Consider the following 26221-nt stretch of genomic DNA (forward strand, 5'->3'; position numbering starts at 1 on the left):
GCAAGTTTGCCTCCGCGTTCTTCCAAAACAAACATACAATTGGAAGCATCGACTAGTTAAGGGAGCTTGCAAATAGACATCAGTAAAGCCGTAGCTTTCCAATCTACCCCGAAGGAAAATCGGGTTTCTTTTTTGTAGTTTCACAAAACAGAATGTATCTTTTTCTTTCAAAAGGAGGGAGCGACAAGGTACTCAAATCTCATCACCGGTCTAAGTGGAAAGGTAAAACAAACCGTACAAAAGTCGCCCCGATCAATTTCCGCCCAAAGCTAACCCTCCCCGCGCTCTTCCTTTGAAACAATTATCACCACCACAAGCCAGTCCTGCCGAAACGCAGGCAGTTCTTTTACCTGCGTCCATAAAGTTAGGAGCAGCCACAGCCTGAGCGCCGCAGCAAAAAGAGCCCAGTGCCGCCCGCCACAATCCAGCATGCCTGCCGCTCCGAGCTGAACGCCTTTGGATCAGGGAAAACAGGCAAGGACGCGACAAGCCATCGGCCAGCCGCTGCTGGGCGCATCGGCGGCAGGAAGGGCAGGAAGGCTTTCGCCGGGTGCAAGGTGAAAGCTCTCCCGAGCCTTAATCACCCCTCCCCCGATGCTTAGCCTAACAGCCTGGGACCGGTGGAGGCGCAGCCAGCGCTCGCCAGCGGGATCCACCTAGATTACAGCACTCCGCAACTGAAAAGGGAACGGTCTGCCAGCAGCGGCGGCAGCCGTCCCTCGCAACTCTGCTCGCTCCTCTGTGCGCCTCTGCTGTGCGAACACCCAACAAGTAGGTGCCAGAGTGACAGCTTCATCGCCCATTAGTCAGCAGCGCCTCTGCCTTCATATTAATGAGGGGGAAGGGCCCAGAGCAGCAGCGGACGGGTGTGGCCACGCGACTTCTTAAAGGGCGGGGAGGGGGGGGGGAAAGCGAAATAAAAAACGCTGGAGCGTGCGCAGCCGTCGGAGGTTTTTCCAACCTGTCATTTATCTCCCGCCCGGCAAAGGCCCTGCGGCGGGGAGTTGCGCAAGCGGTCTGTTGCGCGTGGGCAAGGCCCTGCCCAGTACGTGCGCGGCGCTGTGGGGGTAGAAAGGGACGTGTGCCTTCTTGCCCCGCAACGTGTGCTAGACTTCGCTTCGCTGCCAGTAAAGGAGTGGTATCTCTTGTGCTCAGCAAGCGTGGTATGCCTATGGATGGCTGTTTACAGTTATACCTGTCCTTGCGCGTTTATTCCAAGATAAATTGCTCTGAATCTAATTTTGAGTGCTTTTTCGATTTCCCCATCCAGGAAACTATACCCCATTCTTCGAGCCTTCAGTATCCAAAGGAATCGAGAAAAATAGGCTTAGTTTACTGCTAGCGTTGGAACTGAAACATAAAAGGCCCGTAAAAGAAGTTTTGTGATGCTCGTTTACCGATAAATGTTCTATAGATAAGGAGAATGACATTATACTAAAACAAAGCAAACCAATTATGGCTTGGCATAATTTTTGAACCAATATTGAGCTCTACAAGAACCAAGGCTAGAACAAGAATAATCGTCATTAAATGGTTGGACTGGATGGGTCACATGATAAGAACCAAAATTTGCAGGTTTGGCAACCTGCTAAAATGTGCTAGGCTAAAATGATATTTGTTAGTTTGTGGTTGTATTGTACAAATTCAACCAGTGTGGTTTACAATTTTATTTTTGCCTGGCTTCCATAAATCATAGCCTAGCGGGTTGTGGAAAAACAGTCATTAGCATTTATTCATTATTCCTTCAGGATCATAAAACAGATTTAACTCACCCAATCTGATGCCTATAGGTGAAGGGTTAAAATCCTCAGATTTCCTCCCAGCTAACATGGGCATTGATTGAGACTTGTAATTTAGGAACACTCTTTAATTTCCATTATTTTGGTCCCTGCCCCCATAACTAACCCAGGACAAAGACTGAAAATAAACATGTATTCTACATCCAACAGCTGCAATTTATAATGAGTTCTTGGTTAATAGTTAAAGATTAGTGGTTATAATAGCACAGCATGTGTGAATGTGGCCTATTGTGGTTTAGTGAACAAACTAAACTGGGTTGATTTCTTAAGCCACAATTAGGGTTTACACATGCTAAGTTATAATGCATGGGTAAATAGACCATAATGATTGGATTTATACAACAATTATATTAAATCTTAATGTACTTTGTGTTTGACATTTGTGTGAATCATATTTGTGAACCATGGTTTATGGCTTAGTGTATTGTTGAGCATATTTATATAAGAAAATGTATATGCCCCCTCCCCAACTCACTCTCAGTCACTCCAGGCAGCTTACAAAGATAAAAACCCAATATAAAAAGCAATAACCCTTCAAATCCCCCACACCCCCACAACAACAATCAGTCAAATAAGCTCAGTCTGAATCTGGCTTTCCCAGGCCCATTGACAAAACTAGGTTTTCAGGGCCTTGCAAAAGAATGTCAAAGTGGGAGTCAATCTTATATCCGTGGGGATGATGTTCTATAGGGAGGGAGCCATCACAGAGAAAGCCCTTCTTGGTCATGCTAGATGTATCTCCTTAGGAGAGGGAACCTGAGACATTCCCTGCCTCCCCCTCTTATTGATCAGGTAAATGTGACTGGGAAAGGCAGTGCTTCAAATAACCTTACAGTCATATAGGGCTTTAAAGGTGATAATCAGCACCTTGAATTGGACATGGCAAATCAGCAGCTCACATGTGAGCTTCAAGTCCTGCTGTATTTTGAACCAACTGAAGCTTCTGGATACTTTTCAAGGGCAGGCTCATGTAGGACCCTTTGAATTTGTGGCTAACTGAGCAATAAAAACCAACTAATGATTCAGTTACTATTGGCAGATAGAGATGAAATGGAATTCTATTTACTGATTGCATTCTATAAAAGCCTTGTCCAAGTGGCACCTTCCAGATGCTTTTGGACTTCAGTTCCAGTATCCCAATCTCACCTTATTTGGGAGGCACCAGAATGAGACAATTTAACAAGTAAAATCAAAAGCAAGTCCCAGTATGGCCATTTCCTTGAAGGGGCTTAAAGTTTCTTCATTGCATTACACAGCTATCACTGAAGTAATACATATGCCTGTTCTCATTACTACAAATTATTTTAATTATTTAAAATGGTTGGATGATTCTAGAACAAGGGTGTCAAACTCACAACATCATGTGATGTGTCATGATGTATCGAAACTTTTTTTCCATTGCTGGCAATGGGGTGGGCACGGTTTCACCATGATGCATCTTGTCTGTGGGCTGCCAGTTTGACACCCCTGCTCTAGAAGATGTTATAAATTGCTATTGGGGAAATGACTGTTGTCTACAAGATACTGAGCCACAAACCATTTAATTGTAATTTAATCTAGGATGTTGTATAAACCGAGCCTATAACTTACCAAGATTAGTTAGTTGTTTATAAACTGATTTGTGTGAACCTGACTTCTGTAAAACTATGATTTAGCTTTATGAATCTAAACAAATAATGTTTGGCTGATACTTCACATAAATGCTTAATATATTTTTTTCAGTTTTGGCTTGGAGCAGTATATAAACTCAACCAATAAAACAGATGTTCCATGTTAAATTGATGTGAAAAATGATATCTACCCAAAAAATAGCATATTATCTCATCTTAACAGAAATGTTTAGAGTGCCAGTCAACTAACAATAGTATCCTTCAAAATAACATTAGTTGTGTTAGCTGGGAATTATGGAAGTTTGTCCAATACAGCTGGAGGGCATCAGATTGGAAGAGGCTCTATAAACTTGTCAGTCACCTTATTCCCTGTATTGCATACCCCTTCCCCATCTACTTCCCTATCATTTTTCTTAACTGTAATATATTAATAGTTTCTGTGACCATTGGGTGCTCAATTCTGTTGACATTGGAGGAAAGGCAGAGATAAGATACATTTCTATAAATCTTAAGGTTTCCCAAACTATGTTGATAAATTCTTGATACTTTTTGTTTCAGCTTTTTGTTGTTGTTTGAAAAAAAATTATTGGAACAAAGCTGACTGGATTCCCAAATTGTAGTATTCATGCTTTGCTATGTAAACCCCAATGTAGTTACCACAAACCAAGCACTTGCATTACCCCAATTTGGTCTAGTGCAGGCATGTCAAACTGCCAGCCCGCGGGCTGGATGTGTCATGCCAAAACCGTGCCCCCCCATTGCCAGCAATGGGGGAAAAGTCGCGATACGTCGTGCGACATCATGTGACATCGTGAGTTTGACATGCCTGGTCTAGTGGCTAGAAACCAGTAAACTGAATTCTCATCCTGCCTTAGCCTTAAAAGCTAGCTGGGTGACTTTGAGCCAGTCCCCCTCTCTCAGCCCATCTCAGAGGGAGGTTGTTGTGGGGAAAATAGAGAGAAGAAAGATTATTAAATAAGTTCACTGCCTTATTTATCAAAATAATAAACATGCAATAAAAAATCTGAAATTAAAAAAGATTAAAAATGCAGCCCAAATTCCTTGCAGTTAAGGATTATCACATCATTACTGTAAATCACCTGTAGGAAACCATTCTTTTCCAGCTGTACTGTGAGTGCTGAAGGTATCAGAGTTGATTTATGTCAGCTGCTTGGGCATCCACACAGTTATATGATGTACTCAGCAGCTTGTAAATCTAAAAAATCTCCCTTTCCTTCATCATTAACCCTTTCATCCTCCGTCACTATTAGAGAAGCATGTTGGGAACAGATAACCAAGAAGTCTGGTTATCACTCTGCTGGGCTTGGAAGCGCTTCATAAAGCAAGCCCTCTGCCCCCCTTTTCAGAAATTCAGCCTGATTCCTCAGCTGCCAACCGGCACACAACTCTTCTGCTATTCATGGTCAGCGTATAGCTGAGCTACAGTACCTCCTTCAGCTGACACAAGAGCAGCTGCTAAATGGGAGCCAGCTGGCCAGCTGCTCACCCCAGCTCAGCTGCTTCTGCTGCACTTCATCTGTCCCATTACCCCTTATGACTCCTGTCTTTTATCTTCAGACTGTGATGGGCTTACTTGTATAGTTGCTGATCCTCACTTTGGAGTCTAGGAACCTTCCTTATCAAAGTGGGTCGGAGAAAGGTAAGAGGAGAGCCAGGATCTGACTTCACTAAGACATACTTTAACCATGGTTTTCTAATTAAGTAAAAGGCAAAAGAGGTATGTGAACTGAAGGGAAACCAGAGTACAAGACAAAGTAGTTGGGTTTACAGCAGTAAACAATAGTTTGGAATGGTTTAGAAATCCCAATGGCTGCATTCACTCATTGCATGTAGTGTAGCTTGTAAACCCAAATCAATGATTTAGTTTCTCTAACATAAGCTATGTTGTGATCGATATTATCTGCTCCTGTGACTAATTGGAGGCAATCAATATTTTGAAATGGTGTGTTTTTAGTAAATTTGTTTGCTGGTTAATTAACTACATCTTAACTACAATTGAGCAGAAAGTGTTTTTTAAAGGGCTACTATATTCTTCATTCACTGCAACTACCACGCAGCCAGGAGTTCATGTCTTCCAAACACTGTCTACCTACAACACTTATTCCTTGTCTTCTTTCAGACCCATCTTATTTTTCAGCCTTCCCAAATAGCAAAGAATGTTGCAGAAATTCTTGAACATTCATATCATTTGTTCCTCCAAATACAATCTTATGCTCTCTAATAAAACCTTAGCTAAGAAGTACAGTACTTGTCTATCCTATCATTGCTTTTCCTCTTCTTATGCCAGGATGGAATGGATTCCCTAGAATCTGTGCCATCCATGGCTGGTAGGGGAAAAAAAAAGATTTGGAGGTGTTATCATTCATGGTCATCCTTCTTCTCTAAGGATCTTGTCATCTCATTTGTAGATGCCAACAGATCAGATACCATTCATACAGGAGCACTAGCTGGCATATGCCCAGAAATAGCATGTCAAGCATTGATGCCATTGGATACTTCATAAACCTCTGGGTCAGTTCAAAATTCTATTAGAACTCAAAATCTTTATTCAGTACTGAGGCTGTTAAGTGTAGAATACCACAACAGTTTATCAAGTTGAGTTTTCTATGTACTACCAGCCAGTGAGAAGTTGAACAGGTTGTAGAAGTTCAATAAATGTAGTATGCATAATAAATGGCCTGGAGGTAGGCTGAATACCTGCTGGCCTGCATGCTATTAGAGTGGGTTTAGGCACCATCCCAGGTAACTAATTGTGGTGATGGAAGATACTAGTCTTAAGCCTGATGCAGAGCTAACATTTATGGTTTGAGATCATGGTCTTCTTACTACTGACCTTATCAGGTTCTGTTTCTCACTGCCACCTTATCAAGATAGAAGGCTCTAAATGCCTCTATGGATCTGGGAAACATCTGAATCTTGATTTCTCTTATTTTAGCTACTGAAGGGATTTTCTGTAATTGGAAGTGCTATGGACTTCGATGCAAGACTTTGAACAATGGAATGGTCATTGCTTCACTACCACTTGCTGTATTATACCTGTGGTACCATTAGATGTTTTACTATGGCCATTGGGAAATTTTTGAATAGAAAGAAAAGAAAAACTGGTGTTGAATTTAATGTTGCCTGTTTTCTCTTTGCAGTGTACTTCACATGGAGAAATAATGTATCAGTGAGTATGTCCACCAGCCATGTCCTGTGAATCTCATGTCAAAAGAACTTTGTGGCAAGAAGTTCATCCTATTGTCTTTTCATTCATTGGGTTTATGTAGGCCCATTATCTACATATTCAGTGCAGTTAACTGACAGAAAACAATTAGCCTCTTGGAAGATGAGTTTGATTTCCAGTCTTGGCTACATGTTCATGACTGCAAATATATGCTGTGGGTTGCTAGCATTATCTCTGTTTCCTCTTGTAGTGGGTATGGGACATATATCTTTCTCCATCTAGCCTTTTTCATTAGAGACCATGGAATCATAGAATCATAGGGTGGAAGGTACCTTGGAGGCTTTCTAGTTCAATCCCCTGGCCAAGGCAGCAATCTTCAGACCTCTCAAGACAAAATGTCTAAATAACCTTTGTTTGAAAATCTCCAATATTAAAGCATTCCTAGTTCCATGAAACAGGTGGTTTCAGAGCTTATTTCAAGTTTGGGTCTCTTGGTAAATTTTCTACCCATTATTTCTTGTTCTTCTGCTCTTGGCATTATTGAGAAAACATATTTTTTCCGTGACAGCATTTCAAGTATTAGAGGACCGTAATCATCTCTTTTAGTCTTCTCTTCTTTAGGCTTAACTGTTCTTTGTAGCATTTAGCCTCCATGCTTCTCACCATCTTTGTTGGTCTTCTCTGCATACTTTTCAGTTTTTCAATAGCATTACTGCAGCGGTTGTTCAAAGGAGTAGTGCAACCTTAGATCACTAGGTGAGTGCAGGAGAGAAAAAAATAAGCATAGATGATTCTTTGATTAGTTATTGACTATAACTTTAGATAGATACATAACCATGGATAACGGTCACTGAAAATATTGGACAACTTTGTCATCAAGCATAGATCCAAGATGAAAGCAAGTTATTGTGTCAGAATACTTCTGTTCAGATTGTCCCTAAATCCAATTCCTATAAAGAAGCAACTATCAAAGAATATGCTAGTAAGTATATTTCCTTTCAGTGCATCGTACATTATCTATCTATCTATCTATCTATCTATCTATCTATCTATCTATCTATCCATCCATCCATCCATCCATCCATCCATCTCTCCATCCATCCTGATATACATCTAATGCATGTAGATAAGTCAGCCCTTAGTCATCTACCCGATTAGCCAATGGCTGGTTCCCATTAATTCTACTTATCCAGGACATATACATTTAGAGCAGTGGTTCTCAAGCCGCGACCCCCAACCAGTTGTAAGTCAAGGACTACTCAACTGGTCGTAAGTCGAGGACTACTCAACTGGTGTAGCACCGTTTGCAGAATGGGACTTTTGGCGGGCTCAGCAGGGCAGAGACAGCCTGGACAATTCCTAATGGCTTTTGAAAGCCAATAGAATTAGACTCTATTCAAGAGAGTCTATTCTATTGGCTTTCAAAAGCCAATAGAATAAAAGGGAGTGGCACAGCTAAGGAAAAGGGGAAAAAATGGCCGACTGCGTTGTTTGGCGACCCCTGTGAAATGGTTGTTCGACCCCAAATGGGGTCCCGACCCACAGGTTGAGAACACTGATTTAGAGCCAAGTATTTCTTGTGTTTTTGAACTTTGTTGTTGGAGAAGATTCCTGAGAATACCTAGGACAGCCAAGCAAACAAACAAATGGATCATTGAACAAATCAATCCGGAGTTTCACTTAGCACACAAATGGCCAAACTCAAATCCTCCTTTAGACACAAAATGCAAGACCTATGTCTCTGGAGGAGGCTGTAATGCTGGGAAAGGTGGAAAGGAAAGAAAACAAGAGGTTGCCTATTAGCAAGGTGGACAGATTCATTTACAGAGGTCATTGGTGATGGGTGCTCTGTTGGAAGGTCAGACAGACCGGGTTAGGGATAGATTGTTATGGAGAAAATCTAGAAGTTAAAATGTTTTGATGGCACATAATTTCTGACAGGCAACTGCTGCTGTTTTGGCCATTGTATGAAGTCACTTATTTATTTAAACATATTTGTATCCTGCTGCAATCAAAACCCACCTGTGATGGCTCACTTTTTCTAAGAGTAAAGAAGGGCAGACTAAGTGGCCTTCAGTCTCCTGGTCAATGGCAGAGATGAATATATATGTTGTCGATAAAAAAAAAGAGGTAATATCTTCTTAGGATTGTGGCACTCTTGGCCAAAACTCAGGTTTACAGCCTGAAGAACTGATCTAACTGGTCACTGGAGGGCCCACTTGACTGCAGAGCTGTACCAAATTACTTTCAATAGCTCAAACTCTTTTGAAGTCAGTTTTGCACTTTCTTCAACTTTTTTTTATCTCACAATATGTTCTGTTTGGAGCCATCCTTGAAGATTACTTTAAAAAAACATAAATAATTCATTGTATTATCAGTATATTGCTAAAGTGCTTTTGGTTATTGGTAGCACATCTCTGTATACAGAGATGTCCCCACAGGGAAGTGCAAGTGGGGCAAATGACAGAATGTGTACAGGGAAGTCATCAATGAAATGATGACTTGTTTTTTATCAGATTCAGGGCAATATTACATAATTGTGTATTTTTGTGTTTTATGTCATCATGTTACCATTTTGACATCATCTTTGCTTGTTTAATCTAGACAATATTGCATTCTGATCTGCTTCTGAACATCATTCCAAGTGCTGTTTCTTAGCTACACATGTTTACATGACTTTAAATCTAGATATCTGCCCAAGGGATACGTCTTTTCCCTCATCAGCTTGCCTTATACTTTTTTGCAGTGATTATTTTGCTGCTATTGCTATTATTGTGCTACTATTACAACTAGTGCCCTCAAACTATTGCTAGCTTTTATTTTATCTGGGAAGGAGGTTGATAACTTTAGTATCTTCTGCCTTAACTTTACCAGATGCTTAATTTACCTGTCTGCATGTTTTTTCTGGCTGGGTTAACATATATTGTGCTAATATGATATGTTAAACTGATTAATTGACTGATTTAGTATGATATTTGATCCCAGCCTCTATCTGAGAATTATAGAGTGACCTCATTGAAATATATTGCTAAGCTGTTATTTTTATTTCATGTTGAAAGAATCTACCTATTGTGGTTCATTAGTATATACAAATTAGGTCATTATGGCTTGTTCAAAACATGATTTAATAAACCATTTTAACTAAAGTTATTGGCTTTATATAGCACAGTAGATAAACCCGACCATAATCTGTGAAACCCATAACTGAAGAAAAACAAATTGAATAAGGACCATGGAATAGATGGAAAACATCTTAACGTTTTACAAACTTCCCACATGAATTTCTGCTAACTATGAAATGCAGGCATACAGTTACTGTATGTACAAAGATGATGCACATCCATTCTGCAAACCAATAGAATATGAAGCTGAAATTATTAATATGGATGCAACTCTTTACCTGTGAGCAAACTGCTTTGATGTAAATGAATTTGCATCTGAAAAAAAAAATGTCTAAAATTGTGGAGTTCTGTGCCTGATCTATTGCATTAAGCTATCCCACAAGATTGATAACAATGTAGTCGAAGTGTTTATACAAGGCTAGATTGCTGGGGAAATGTCAGTATGTAGTAAGAGAAAACATTAATAGTGTGCAGCACCATGGAAGAAACAGTCTGCTAATAGCAAGAAAGAGATTGCAGATGAAAATATAATATAATAATTTGCAGTAGAGGGAACCATTCAGTGATGTACACGAGATTAATTTCCAAAGCGCCTCGAGGCTTTTACCAAAGGCAAGCTGTGCTTGGATATTGAGCTTCCATCCATATACAGAATTACTTTGCTCTCAATGGCAAGCAACTGTCAGTCTCTGTGCAGCTGCAATTTACTGCAATGTTTCAGTTCTCCAATAAATTTTCATAGGTGCTTAGAAAGACTCACAGCAGTTGTTGTATCACTGAGATAAAGTGTTACCTTGGAACTTGTAAGGCAAGAGTCCCATGAAAGCACATTTTCTATTTCTAAAATAAGGTAAAAGACCTTCAAGCTGCTCTCACCTCCAAGTAACTACAGTACATAGACACTTTTATATTGTTTTCTTAACAATATTGTGGATGTAATTTGCTGTTGTCTTCTCTCTCTCTTTTTTTTTTACTTCCCAGTTTAGACTAAAGCCCTGTCTTTCTTAGAGCTCTCCCTGCAAGAACTCCTTTGATTAAATTGTAGGAAAATTCACAATAAATGAAAAATCTGTGCTTGCTGAATAATCATGTTATGAAATGTATAGCCACAAACTACAATGATGGCCACTGACTTAGATGACCTTGAAAGAATCAGACAAATTATAGAGAAGGTTTATTAATATTTGTTTAGTGGTAGTAGTTATTTCATTTTTAAGGAAAAAGTGGGAGGGAGTTCTCTGGGTAAGCCAAGGAGGAAGCTTCACTGGAGCACTTCTGAGGATCATGAAGGAAGGAGAAACAGTGCAAGCCATATTACAGGTAGAAAGAATGACCCAATGACTCAGGGTTGTCTCTTGTGTCTATGTGTATCTCACACACACAGAGGGAGGGAGGGAGGGAGGGAGGGAGGGAGGGAGAGAGAGATGATACAATGTCATATAGGAATCTTCATGGTTGAGTAGGGTTTAGATCTAGTACATGTCCCTTCCTACCTAATTTTCTAACATTCAGGTCACGAAGCTATTTTGGGTCTCTGGTCACGACTGTTCAGAAGCTACACACTGCCAGGTTTTAAAGATAGCTAATAGAGAAGGATTTTTGCTTTTATGTCATTTTCCTTTGGGCCCCAGGAGTACTAGCTGAATTCTTATCTAGGTGATTAGAGGATCTAGAAGATTAGATTTACAATTATCAGCTTCACACGTTGTCCTGGAAGGGAAATGAACAGTTTGCAAGGAAGAATAATTGCTTAGGAAAAAAGTTAAGCAGCCTCCTTATACCTACAAATGCTTTGCAAATGTACATTTGGCAAATGTAAGCATGGTAACACATAAAGTAACATATTGATCCAGTCTGGAACAGTAAATCTGAGGATCATCACTATTTTTTTTTCCTGCCTGTCATTATACTGAGAAAAATAAATAATTGATATTGCTATATGATGTAACGAAGTGGGAGAAATGTGCTAACTGTTCACTTTGGGGGAGTTATAAGGCTGAAATTAGTTATTAATTTTGTTGAAAAAGTAAGCCGACTGAGTGATTTTGGGCCAGTCTCTTCCCAAAACAACTCACAAGGTTGTTGTAGTTGTTGTAGGGAAAATAGGAGGAGTCTTATATCCATTTGCTGCTTTGACCTAGTTATAAAAATGATAAAGATGGGATAGAAATAAATACAGAAAAATAAATAAAAAATAAAATACTGTATAGCTCAATGGTTCTAGGAAATATTAATAGGTTAATACAGTTAACCCTGGAAAACTCATATTTTTATTTTAATTCCTCCAGAAATATTAGAAACACACACGCCCCTGAATACAAAAATAAAACAGTGAAATACACAATGGCATATTAGAAACACTTAATAAATTATTAAAATATCTTAAAAAAACAAATAAAGAAAAAAATCCAAAATAAGAGAATGCAGAGAATTTTTTAAAAAAACTAACATTAAACATCTCAATATATGTATTAAACATATAAAAATCACTGTTTACAAAAAAGGCCTTATAATATTATATTATTATCAAATAAATAAAAAGCATCCAATAACGGAACCTTGTTACTCTAAAATATCATGAAATCTGTACCAAAGCAAAACATACTTCATTTTCTGATTAGTAGAAAATACGGCTTTTTTTCAAAAGAGTCAAATTATAGATTTTGAAACAAGAACACCTAAAGAATTCTAGTTACCACAATTAGAGATCTGTCACCATCAGCATTCAAAGTAATTTTCACTGAATAAAACTGATGCGTTTTATTTTGCAGTTCAAAGGCATATAAACTTGTTCCTATGTTTTCTCATAAATCTTTGCAGCAGAAACAAAGAAGATTATTACTGTAATATTATTACAATTATAAATATGTTAATCTTTAAAGATGCCACAGATTCTTTGTTTCAGTTGCCTAAGTCACCCACATATTTCTATGAAACTTACTCCCTGCTTAGTATTTGTAGAGCTACAACTTTTTTTAATCTTGAAAACTTGGGTGTAATGCAAGCTATGTATAGATGTTTCATATGCCTAAAATAATTCATTATTTAAATATAAATAAATGTAAAATTAACATTGTAGATCTTTTTAGCAGGTGGAACAGAAAAGCTATTGTGATAAAATTAAAACAATAATGCTACTATTTATTTTTTGAAGAAAAGAATATTTTTGTATATTTAAAATTCATCCCTTAATTTCAAAAGATAAAGGCAAACACTCTTCAGTCTTGATTTCTCTGATTTATCTCATTAATTAAAAGTTGCAGTTAATCATTTAAAATTTCAGCTTGTATTTCTTTCATCCATGTTGTAATCTTATCAACTCCAGACTGTTTTCAAGGGACAAATAATAACAACAATATGTTTCTCTCAAACGTTTGGATATTCTTAACCACATCTTGTGGATCCCCCTGCATTGTTCAAATGTTTCTGTCCTTGCTTTTATTTCTTATGACTTCTCTTATCCTGAGAATTGGTCCTGAGCTTTGATTCAGTGTTAATCTTGCAATCTGCAAATATTTTAAAAAGTAAATAGCTGGTGGCCTGGAGTCTCCTGAAACCATTTTATCTACCTTCTGATGGACTTAAGAGCTTGGGATTTAATCTGAATTGATTTTTTATGTGTTATGCACATAAAACAATAAACATTGTTTTCCCACAATTATTAATATCTGTGTACTGTATGTAATTTTGTCTCTTAAATTAGTTTACCTTTTGTCTAATTTCATCCTATTACTCTCACTTACCAATAACATTTTGAATTTTATTTTTCTGCTCTTGCAAAAAACAGTTTGTGTCATCAGCAAATCTCATCAGTATTTCTTCCATCTCTTCAAGTCATTAATAAATATATTGCACAGCAGAGAAGCCAGGATTAGATTATTGTGACATCTTACTTGATATCTGGTTCCATTGTGATGAAGAATTATTATTGAGCACTTCTGAGTACAATATGAAAACCAGTTATGTATCCAGTTAATTTTCATGGGATACTTTGCTAAACAATTTACTGAAAAAAGGTGCATCTCCTGAATTCCAAAAAATAATTAAAGAAGTTTTCCAGGAAAAGTCTAGCATGGCTTCAGAAGTCATGCTCAGCTACCATGTTGGAGAATAAGCTCTTTATGTTGTGGCTCTAGAACTTCCCAAGATATTCAGATGAAACTGACTGTTCTGCAATTTCTGGAAGTCTTCATTTTCGTTTTATAAAATAGGGATAACAAATGCCCTTATCGTGCGTCACTTCACCAACTTTCTGGCATTTCTTAAAGATTATAAGTTTTCAGCCAATCAACTAATTTGTTTGGTACCTGACAGCCCTACAAGATAGATAGCTCAAGAAACTGATTCCACAAGACTAAACCTTTCTGAGGTGGGCTCCAGTAATAGAATCTTGCCAAGTCTGCCTGGGCCTCCTTTTCCCTTCTTTTTACAACCCAGGGACTTGGGAAGAACCAGTCTGAATCTCTTTCTGATAGGTTCCTGGCTCCCTGGCTTAATGCATATTTTTTCTGCTGCTGTTCTAAAAGCCAGGTCATCTGGCTCCATACAATTGCACCTAGGATACAATTCCTCTGGCCCTTTACATTTGCAAATAAAGAGACATTTTCTAGGTTTCTGTCAGTCTCTAGCTTGAATCCTATCTCTGGATAACATTTCTTTTAAATCACATCACTTTTAAATTCTAATAAATAATTGCTGGAGGTGCATTAATTCTCTTCATACATTTCCAAAATGTTTTCTTTCTTTCCATAAAAATTGCTTTAAATTTTTTCCACTTCTTTTAATCTTAACTCTTCTTTGCTCTCTTTGAGCAAATTCTACAACTATCTTTTTCCATTTTCCATTTATATGCATAATGTAATCTTTTTTTCATAGTATTTTGAAAAAAAACATTTTCTTATATGTATTTTTCCTCATTTACAAGCTCCTCATTCCACCAAGCATTCTTTTTTATACTTCCCATTAATGTAACTCCACATTGTTCTATAGTACTATACAATAGATTGCTTTTCACTTTGTACCAAACAAATTCCACATCCTCTTTCTACCTGGCCCTTTCTACCAGATTAAAAATGGTCTGTCCAAATTCAAAACACTCTTCACCTTTGTCCCCTTTGGCAATTCCTTCAGTCCTTCATCATCATAAAAATACCCAAATCAGTTGTGCTTTTAGATTTATATTTATTTCTTACTTATATTTAAGAATAAAAAAGACTACATATATGAAACCAACAGATTATTTTCTAAACAAATATTCACCAAACCATTCGCATTCATTCCTGGATTTCTGAATGGCCCCCACTTTTTTGCACCTTCTCTTCTTGCTCCCATTTATTCAATCACATATTCCAGCAAAATACCCCCCATTGCATTATTTCAGAATGTTTCCAACTGTAGAAGTTATTATAAAATATTAAAGAAAAAGGTTTAGGTTTACCTTATTTGAAATCATATTTTGCAGCTTGGTTAGTTTGGATGAAGGAGTGAGTGATGCTGAGAAACAGGAAATTATTGGAATTAGAAGAGCATGCTTTGAGATTTAATTGGCATGGCTATTTATGGTATGATAAAGCTCAGGTTGATTTAGATTTCAAAAATCTCTTTACTACACATGCCATATAGAGAGTATGGGATAGATATAAACTTAGGTTGTCTCAGAAAATACCTTTATGGCTGTCACCACAAGAAGCATATTATGCAAGATAATTAAGCATAAAGGTTAACTATGGCGGTATATTGGAATTCTTCCCAAGAAAATTTTAAAATAAAATCAAAAGAGATCTGGTATCAGAAGAATATATAGTATGCATCAGTGGTTTTCCTATGTACAATTATTAGAAAGATTCAAAGTGGATAAAAAGTCTTTTGGTTTTGAACCAAGTAAGATGGAATTCAAAATGAAACGTTGAAACAAAAGATGAACAAGTGAACATATGAAAAAATGGGCTAAAAACTTTGGGTATAATATACACATGGGAGTATATGTATATGGAAGGATTGAAATTCACATTGGTTTACAAGATAAATTTTATAAAATTATGTACCTTTGGTAGGTATCACCAGAAAAATAGTCTAAAAAGTATCTCAAATATATGCTTAGAATGTGAACAACAAGAGGTGACATGTTATCATGATTGCTGGACATTAAAAAAACTTTTTTTAAAAAGATTCAAATGCCTACATTAATTCAGAAGAGATTTAAAAAAATATACAATAGTATACTGTACAATTGAAACCCTTTGGGACTTATGGATAAACAGTTGGGAAAAAAAATCTATGGAACTTGTTTATGAGCATGATTTTAAAACTGGAGTGGTAGGAACATTAGAAAGATACAGAGAATCATAAAAAGTTAGCATGTGAAAGACTATATCTATTATATTAGAGAGTACTGTAATGTAGTGTATATTAAGTGCCCATTGAATTTAGTTTATAATGTTGACCATGAAACACAAGCCAGAAGTTATCATCTGAGAAGTTGACTGCTGCTGCAGAGAACCTGGCAACATTGTATGTTGGAGCAGATTTAGTATCTGAACCCAACAGCATGTAGTAAAATTGTACTAGCTGATATTAACTAGTATAGTGTAGTGCAGGGCTTTTCAATCTTTTCACCCATTGTACCAATTTTAGGATATGGCAATATTCTAATACCACCAGTCGCCTAGCAAGGTGTCAAAAACTTAATGACCAAAAAAGGGAAAAAAGTGATAAAGTACAGGTAGTCCTTGACTTATAACAGTTTGCTTAATGACTGTTTGAAGTTACAATAGCATTGAAAAAAGTGCCCCCCAAGCCACAGCCGAACAAGACACCTGCCTGCCCACCCAGCGGCGCTCTTCCTCCTGTTCAAGGTTTTCATTGTTGTGAGCATTTCTGTTGGGGATTGGCAGCGGAGGTGGGGTGGGGGGGTATTTGGTTTTTAATCCCCCCATCTGCTGGTGGTTGCAGCAGGTTTTGGTCATTTCACATGACCCTGGGACACTGTGACCATCATAAATATCCTTACATCATAAATATTCAGTTGCCAAGCATCTGAATGTAAATCACAAGACCCTGGAGAGGCTGCAACATTCCAGCTGATTGGTGCTTCTTCTGGGCTCAGCAGAAGCACCAGGATCAGCACCGATCTTCAGCTGGAGCCTGGCGCTGATCCTGGTGCTTCCACTGAGCCCTGACAGCCCCGAAGAAGCGCCAATCAGCTGGAAAGCGGCACTGATCCTGGTGCTTCTGCTCAGCCCTGACAGCCCTGTAGCTCCAGTTGTCTCTCACTCAGGCTTGTGCGGTGCTACCACCGGTTCAGCTCATTCCCCTCCTCCGCTACCACTTTTCTAGGATGGTCCCATACCACCTGCCAGGTGCCAATGTACCACAGGTGGTACCCATACCACTGGTTGAAAAGCCTTGGTGTAGTGTAGTGCAAGTGTAGTATGAGCATTGGAGAAACACATGCTCTATTATTTTTATGCATTCAGAGATGCAAGGATATTTTGATTCTTAGTGAATATTGACTTGATGGCACACAATAATTATATCGAAACTTTTACTTCCTTGCATGTATTCATCATTTCCACTCTTGATGATATGATCACCTACATTCATACATATCCTTCTTATTTTAATGTAATTTAATAGCTGCATAATATATTTTTCTGTCTTTTGGTTATCAGATCATGCTTTTTTACATTTAGCTTCTCTTACATTCCAAGTCACAATTTCCTATCATTGGATAATCATTGGATGGACCTTAATAATACTAATACCACTACTAATAAAAATAATAATAATAGATATTGAGATATTGGAACACTGCTATCATGTCACCCCTAGTCCTTCTCTTCATTAAACTAGACATACCCAATTCCAGCAACCGTTCTTTATATGTTTAGCCTCCAATCCCTAATCATCTTTGTTGCTCTTCTCTGCACTGGAGTCTCAACCTCTTTTTACATCGTGGTGACCAAAACTTTAGATACTGACTTTTACCACTCATTATGGTTTTGGTCAGTCACGATTTTTGCAAAATGTTTTTAGTAAGAGGAGGTAGAGACTAGGTTACTAGTCTTAAACCGGTGCCACATACACCATTCCTTGGTAATGGTACAGACAACACAGCCAATGTCCAGTTTTGTTTCAACCACAGTCATACCCATCTTCTACCTAGGAATGGTGGCTGCATCTCACCACATAGGAGCTAGATGCAGTATATTGATGCACACTCAACATGTGTCCCCCTCCTACCTTCCAAGTTGGAATAATTTTGGTTTGTTCCTTTTTACCATTCTATAATAATTATATTCCTTATGTTCAAAGATATTTTAACCAAACTGCCCATTTCATTTTCAGTTTTGCTACTTTCCTCTTTTCTACTGATAAAGAGCCTAGATTATTTTACCATTTTGCTTCTTTTCATAAGTAGCAAAATTCTAACAGTATTGGTAGTTACTATGATAAGGATTTTCTGGGTTGGCTAGCATTACATGAAATATAAAGGATGAAACTTGAAAATGCTCTCTCTGTGTGTATATTCAAAAATGTAATATATATATGCGTGTGTGTCTGTGTTACTACATATGTATATACATATACATATATGTTTTCTGAGGTTTTCGCGGGTGTTTGTATGTAGGTCTTTGGTTCGGGTTTTCTCCCGCGTAAAATTGGAAGTGTCTTGGCGACGTTTCGACGAAGTCCCATTCATCATCTTCAGGCTGGTGTTTTCAGTTTTGTGCTTCGAGCAGCAATGTGTGGTCTTAGCTGTTTCTTCCTTTTAACTGCCAGTGGGGGTATGAACTGATTGGGTGGGAGCTAGTAAGATCCTCCATAAACACAACATCAAAACAGCATTCTGCACAAACAGAAAAATATCCACCATCCTTAGAAACCCCAAAGATAAAATTGAATTAGAAAATCAAGGAGTATACGAAATCCCATGCACCACTTGTCCCACCACATACATCGGACAAACCAACAGAAGAATAAGTGCACGCATTGAAGAACATAAGAACTCAGTCAAAAAAGAGGAACCAACATCTTCCCTGGTCCAACACCTTAAAGCCACAGGACATGAAATTGACTTTAAAAATACCAGAACCATTGCCAAAAGTGAACATTTTAATAACAGAATAATCAGAGAAGCCATCGAGATAGAAAAACGCCCACACAGCATGAACAAGCGAGATGATACCTCCCGCCTACCAGCCATTTGGAAACCCGCCCTTATTGACAAACGACTCCCTAACACAAAAAATGATACCAGACCCACACTCACAAAAACCACACAGGATGTCACCACCACACATCCACGCAAAAAACAAACCCAAAGCCACATCGATGATGAGGCACGACCACAAACCAGAAGCCAGACCACAGCTGCATCATTAGCCACTTTAAACCCCTCCAATCCATACATGAAGCAAACTGACACCCTCCATGAAGAGGAGGCACGACCACGAACGCGAAGCCAAAAAATAGCAAGGCAGCCCAAAATCTTAAACCCCTCTGCAACTCAGACTAACCTGAGCACAACCAAACAGAACACTCCCCCAGCCAATCAGAGCACAGCCAACCCCCCAGCCAATCAGAGCACAGCCAAGCCCCTAACCAATCAGAACACACCTCCACCCAATCAGAACACAGCCAAGCTCCCACCCAATCAGTTCATACCCCCACTGGCAGTTAAAAGGAAGAAACAGCTAAGACCACACATTGCTGCTCGAAGCACGAAGCTGAAAATACCAGCCTGAAGATGACGAATGGGACTTCGTCGAAACGTCGCCAAGACACTTCCAATTTTACGCGGGAGAAAACCCGAACAACCAAAGACCTACATATACATATATATATACACATATACTTGAGTCCTTAACAACTAATGAACAAACATCATTATGAATTTGAAATAAATGGGTATATCCTAAACGGCAAAAATTTGGATCTGCATCACTCAAGGGCAGGAGATAAAAACAAATTTCCCTTTCTGTATAGCCCTGTTCAAAACACACAATTCACCTGGAGATTTCTATTATGACTGCTTACAGAAAGGGTAGAGTAAAGGTGATAGGATCATTACAGAGTCAGAAGAAATCATTTTCTATTTTTAAATATTCCCAGAAATGGAAGCGAGAAAAGTCCAATTAAAATAGTACAAAAACTGCACTTTGGTGTAGTTTCTGAAGTTTCTGAAGATTACTTTGTATTCTTCTTTGGTTATGATATTCTTCCATTTCCTATATATGTCCTTTTTCACACATCAATATTTTAGATGAATGTTCATCTGTACACACCAGTCTTATTTCTCATGAGGATTGTTTGTGATTGTGCCTACTTCATAATCTTTCCTATCCTTCAAGATTCCAAGTCATTAGAAACAATTTATCTTCACATGGAGTTAATGAAAATATCTTCTATTGAAGTCCAGTATGCAAGTCTGATTGTTCATCCTCTTCTGGATATACAAATTCAAGGATAATTCAATAACTTTTCTCCAAGGAATCAATTATTTTCACTTTTTCAATGAAATATTCCTTGGTATGGATAAAATTCAGAATAGCAGGTCCAATAGAAGTTGTCAATGAGAGAAGATAAGAATTTGTTGAAACCTCTGCCACTTCACAGAATTAGTTTCCCAGCAGATGTCAGAATATTTAAAATCCCTACTGATCACTACTGCATGCATCTTTGAAAAGTTGGTCATTTGGAGTAGAACCTCAATGGCTGCTTGGTGAAGAATGCAGTGAGAGACATGCTGCCTAGCGAGCCAGCCCACCTGCTAACACATAGAAAGAGGTTGCAGAAGACAGACGAGAAAAATTGAAATAGCTACCATCCTTCAGCTATGCTTAAAAAAATTATTTGTCCAAGGAATGGTCAAGCAATGTAGTGGCAGAGCCAAGACTCACTGCAAGGTAGCTTAAGAGGCAAGGACTATCTGACAAGACCACAGCAGACACTCTACCATTACAGTAAGAGAAAAGGGTTTAGGTCAGTGGTCTTCAAACTTGGCCCTTTTACGACTTGTGGACTTCAACTCCCAGAATTTCTCAGCCAGCGTGCCTGGCTGAGGAATTCTGGGAGTTGAAGTCCATAAGTCATAAAAGGGCCAAGTTTGGAGACCCCTGGTTTAGGTGACTCAAGGAAGCAATAAGAATCCAGCTCAGTCTAAATTAGACAGCTCTTAGGATTTTTTGTGGTGTCAAGTCTTACTGCTCACCTTTGATTTGATCTTTTGCTTTTGACTCTTTTAAACTACTGAACACAAGGGCCCTGTTTCAACAATTTTTTTTAGTCTTGGATCATACAGGTCCTGACACCACCACTGCTGGTGCACTGAATCAAAATGTTACCTTCCTAGGAACAAAGCACTGGCAGCAGGATTCCCTGAAGGAAAAGAAAATGTCCCAAGATCAAAAGGCATCCTTCAGGCAAGATGATTAAACTTTTTCAAAAAGTCTCAACACATAAATTCTTGTATAGAAGGAAACTGTGGAAAGAATAAAAATAGATAGTGGTTTGAGTACAGAGGTGTTTGTAGGAGGGGGAGGGGTGTCAAAAATATCAAGGGGGGGGACATGACTGAATGTATGTGTCACATATATTAAAAAAGAAGTAGGGTTTCAATTGCATGGTTATGGTCACCATCTTGATTTTATTTATCTCTCTCCTCCCCCTCTAGACTGCCTTCGTTTGTAGGTTGAGAGCATTGCATGGCTTAAGAAGAAATTATGTCTTTCAGGAAGAGTGAGATAAATTGGTGAGAACCTTGTTCAAGAGGCAAGATTGCTATTTTTTATTAATTATTATTTTATTTCCAAATGCAATAACTTGCATTAAGATCAGGCTTTCATATTTGCTTGGGTAGTTCTTTTTTGTTTTAACATGCAGTTTATTGATCTGATCTGAATAGATTTATTCAGTAAATGTGGTCTCCATTATATTTCTTTCTATCCATAGTTTTTTTTTCAGCATAAGGAGTCTATGATTACAGAGGTACAATTAAAAAGTGCTGTCACCTTTCAGCACCTCAACGATGGCACTTACAAAATGGCTTGACTTCAAGATCCAACCCATTAGAAGCAGGGCAGTTAATTTGCATTTAACGTGATATCTGAGAATATTCTCAGCAAGAGAAAGGATGTGAACAGTCCTACTACTAAAAGGCTTTTAACTGCAACCATCCTCTGTAACAAAATTACACAGGCAGTAGTTTCCATTTTAATAGCATTCTCCTCCTTGGTAACCTTGTTTTGGTCATGGGCCAATAATTAATAGGCCATGAGTAATGCTCCATTCAGGTTATTCCAGGAAAAGAGAGTGAGGCTAGAAGCCTCTCTTTTCTTTCTCTAAAAAAATAACTCTCTATAAAAAGTCCTCTTTACAATCTCCTTCATGAAGTGCCTTTTGCATTTGCTATGCATACAATATTAAGGATCCAGTCCAATGACAGAAACAATTGTTGGAGAGAGAGTACAGCTTATCAGAAAAAACCAAGCATGGAAAAGTCTGAACCCTCCTATAAAGTAAGGGAACATCAATGGTCACAGTCAACCTTCTTTAATGTGCTGGATCCCATGTTGTTAATTCTCTGAATACTATTGTTGGTAGCACTAGCTTGGTGATTCTGTTAATATTATGGAAGGCATTTCTAGTTTGGAAAGTATTTGTTCTGCATTAACTGAGCCCCTGCTTGGCATACAAATGCTCACAGATTCAGTTCTTTTTTTTAATTTTTTTTTATTGAAAATTTTTAAATATTTTTACAAAAACAAAAAAACAACCCTAACCCACCCACCCCAACCCTCCCTCTCCTCCCCCCCGACCTTCCCAGAGCTGAATATAGGCTTAATTAAAATTTTTAAGAATCTTAAAAAAATTGAAAAAGTATAAATCATGAATATATCTAAATACCTTACATAAACAACTTATAAAGTAATTAACAATAAAATATATGTAAGAAAAAAGCATAAGTATTAAAAAGAAAAAATACTTGAAAGAAAAAGAGATAATAAAAAAAAGAAAAAAGAAAGAAGAAAAGAGATATAAAAAAGTACAATCTATAAAATATTAAAATTTATATACAAATTATTAAAAAGCTAAATGATATTTTTTTATATCCAGTTTATATTGTATAAAATTTATCCATTTTTCCCATACCGCATGGTTCAGTTCTTGATAATGTTGGCAGTCCACGTAGATACTGTAATAAAAGTGTAAAACAAGCTTCCTCTAATCTAGATTGGAATATCCAGTTTTATTGACCACAAATATATATTGTATCCTTGGTAGAATAGATATCCTTAGGAAAGTGTGCTACTTAGAACAGAATTCAGTCCTACAACTGTTCAGAATTTAAATGCCTTTGAACAATGTTTTTTCACCTTGGCAAGTATGGAGAAGAATTCTGGGAGTTGAAGTCTACATATCTTTATCTTGCCAAGGCTGAGAAACACAACCTTTGAATATTACTGAATAGCACTTAAGGGATGATCCCTATTGTCAAGTTTTAAAGAAGCCAAGGTGTTTATTTTAATTCCAAAAACAGCCCTTCCACTCCCTAGCTCCAGGGAAACTTATCCTGAAGAGATGCATTTTAGAAATACAAGAGAAACATAACCCACCATTTTGTGTTTTGTTGAATTCAAATAATATGCATGTTTTGTTGCTGTATAACTAAAAATCCCTACAACTTGTACCCCTTGGACTTCTAAAAAAATGTGATGGCATTTTTTTGGTCAAAAGTTATATAAAAGAGGCTTGCAAACTGATGTAAAAATTGAATGGGCCAGATCAATGAAACTGATATGGATTGAAAATTCAGGCCTCTGCTCAAATTTTACACATGTAATGCTTGCACATATGTAAAATGATGTGGAAGTAAATGTAACAGACTACAATAAATGCCTGCCATTTTTTGAGAAATCTGATTGAATCTTCCATCCCTAGGTATGAATTAAAATGAACTCTCCAATATGACACAATCATACAACGATTTAGGTGGCAACAGAGCAACATAACAGACTGAAGAGAACACAGGAAAAGCCAATAATATGTCCTTTTCTCCTGGAGCAGGTGTTCTGTTTTGGCAAAATCTTTTCATGCGGGAATTCTGCTTAATCAGTAAAGGTGTTTCACATAGCCAAGTGGCCTCTTGTCATAAATTCTGTTAGCTAGAACTCCCTGTTCTGCTTTTCTTTCCCCAAATCAAGCTCAAACATCACCATCCCACCCTAGCATGTACTTTGCATTTGTTTCTCAGCACCCTGTGAATCTGTTTCTTGGTCTGATAAATGCTTTTTCATAGTTATCATCTGGTTCTGCTAAGCATTCCGCCCATCTGTACTTCGTTCCATTAGCAGTACTGTCACTATCAATGAAATGACATGAATACCAGTCTATCATTGCCAGTAGGATTGCTGGAAAACATTAATTAGCCTTCATTTGCATTTGTCACTGCCACTTTTGTAGAGATAAATCTGTCATGGCAAAAACACTTTCACAAACAATTGCTGTTTATGTGATAAGTAGAAGTTCCACTCTGTTCATGCAGCTTTAGGTAGTTAGTGTCAGGGACTTAACAATTTGCAACTGTGTGGACAAACTTTCACTCCCTTCACCTGTTCTGAGCAATCACCAGTAGCTTATCCAGGGTTATTTCAGTGGTCTCTTCCCCTCCATCCTGCCATTTTACACATTGTTTTCAGATATCATCATCTTCATTCCGCTTTGCCAAGCATGCGCCTTTTTTTCAATCTAGTAAAAAAAAAAATCAACCATGCAGCACCCTACAGATTCTAATATGAACAGTTCAGTCAATCACATCATGCAAAAATAGTTCCCAGATAAACTCTGCCAAGATTGTGCACATAGTTATCTTCTGTAGATCTGGATAACTGAAACTACCTTGAGGCGCTTCATCTGGGAAAGTGATTGAATCTGAAAAATATAAGACAATTGGCAAATAATCAACAAAAGCCCAGTTTGATATTCCTATTATTTTTCAGGATTACTTCAGTGAGAAAAAAATAGATATTTTATTTAAAGTGGAAGACTATCCATTAATCTCATGTCAGAATTGCACACATCCTTTTCTTCCATAAATATACAGTAATAGCAGAGGTTTAAAAGAAAAATGCTCTTGCCAAATGAAATATAATAGCCATTTCCCTCTGCTAACCAATTTTCTTCCCCAAAATGCCCTCACTGTTTGTCCCAAGTAGAGATTGAATATATATTTATATGTTATCAAATCTCTTTGGGAAGTACCAAAGATAAAGAGCTGCCATTCATCACATTAATCTCTTTTGAATGTAATGTTTGAAGAAAAATTATAATAGTTATCCACAGAACTATATTAAATTACTATACTGTAAGCTTTCCAGATAGTGGATATCGTAGGTGAACAGGCCCAATTCTGAAGATGGCTTCACAAGAACAAAAACTCCCTGCCCCATTTTATCAACCAGACACATTCCCAAATCCTCACATAACAACATGATGTGAGAGATCTGCAAAAAAAGAAAGAACAACCCTAAAATGAAACAAAGCTGACAAATACCTAGATGGTTTCCTAACCTAGATAACATGCTGGACTGGGACTTGTACACTACTGTGAGTTCCTAGAGAGAAAGCAGGAAATAAAAGTATTTGAAAAATAATAACAAATAAAAATTTGTATCAGTGGGGGAATTCTCAGTTAAGAATGGTGTTCATTAATTAGGGAATTGATAGGAATGGATGTAAGCTGAATTCTTCCGTTTTCCAAGAAATCCAGATATAAAACATCTCTTTGCAACTGTCTTTCTAGGAATCAATCTGGATTATAATATCAACACATGCTAGTATAGCTAGAGATTTCCCTTGAAGCAGGCATATCAGTGAAACTCTAGCTGCAGGCTCTTGAATCTGCACAAAAACGTTAAAATTATACAAATCAGGAGTCCCTGGAATAGAAGGGTTTTTACAAGGGATGTGTACATACATACATTAGGCTCTAAAGCCTAATATGGACAGTCTTTACCATTTGTTTAAAGGGATGATAATTTATGTTTTTTCATATCGTAGCAGGGAAGACTACTTTCTTTTTGTTTATGTCGTCACTTTTTAATGTGCTATTTGTACATTTCAGGCTGGCTGAAGAGCGACATGTTTGAGAGCGAATATTGGATAGATGAAGAACAGGCAGCAGAGAATTGTTTATCTCCATGAAACAATCACACATTCATAATGCATAGCAGGAGAGGCACAGAGGATTGCTGGCAGGTGGGCTGAAACAAGAAGTTAAATACATCTCTACACAAATGCTGGTTTTCTAAACAGTAAATGAACATGCCCAGTTGACTCACCCATGTGTGAGCACAATTATTCTGCTTTCTCAAGCATATGAAAATGATGGTCTCAGGCCTGTAGATGTTAGGCAGCCAAATATCTCCAAGAAGAGCATGTGGTTGGCTTGATGCTGATTATTGCAAAGATTATTGATTTTATAAATGTAAGTGAGCAATCGTC

At 37.7% G+C, this 26221-nt stretch overlaps 1 protein-coding gene and 1 long non-coding RNA gene across 4 annotated transcripts in view; one reads left to right on the top strand and one right to left on the bottom strand.

Moving 5' to 3' along the window:
• JAG2 (jagged canonical Notch ligand 2) overlaps positions 1-742 on the bottom strand; it is a 145797-nt gene extending 145055 nt beyond the window's left edge. The window contains exon 1 of one of the 3 annotated variants that reach the window (XM_039361492.1): positions 351-742. In XM_039361492.1, the coding sequence (XP_039217426.1) occupies positions 351-431 (81 nt within the window). In that variant the 5' untranslated portion in view covers positions 432-742. The remainder of the gene's footprint in view (positions 1-350) is intronic. The other 2 variants (XM_039361490.1, XM_039361491.1) reach the window with 2 other exon arrangements.
• Positions 673-26221, top strand: LOC120316188. Its single transcript, XR_005558884.1, has 3 exons — positions 673-771; positions 21393-21470; positions 25842-26221. It is a non-coding gene; the product is annotated as an uncharacterized LOC120316188 (long non-coding RNA).

The sequence above is a fragment of the Crotalus tigris genome, unplaced genomic scaffold, assembly GCF_016545835.1.
Source record: "Crotalus tigris isolate CLP2741 ecotype Arizona unplaced genomic scaffold, ASM1654583v1 scf7180000019297.387313, whole genome shotgun sequence".
Taxonomy (NCBI): domain Eukaryota; kingdom Metazoa; phylum Chordata; class Lepidosauria; order Squamata; family Viperidae; genus Crotalus; species Crotalus tigris.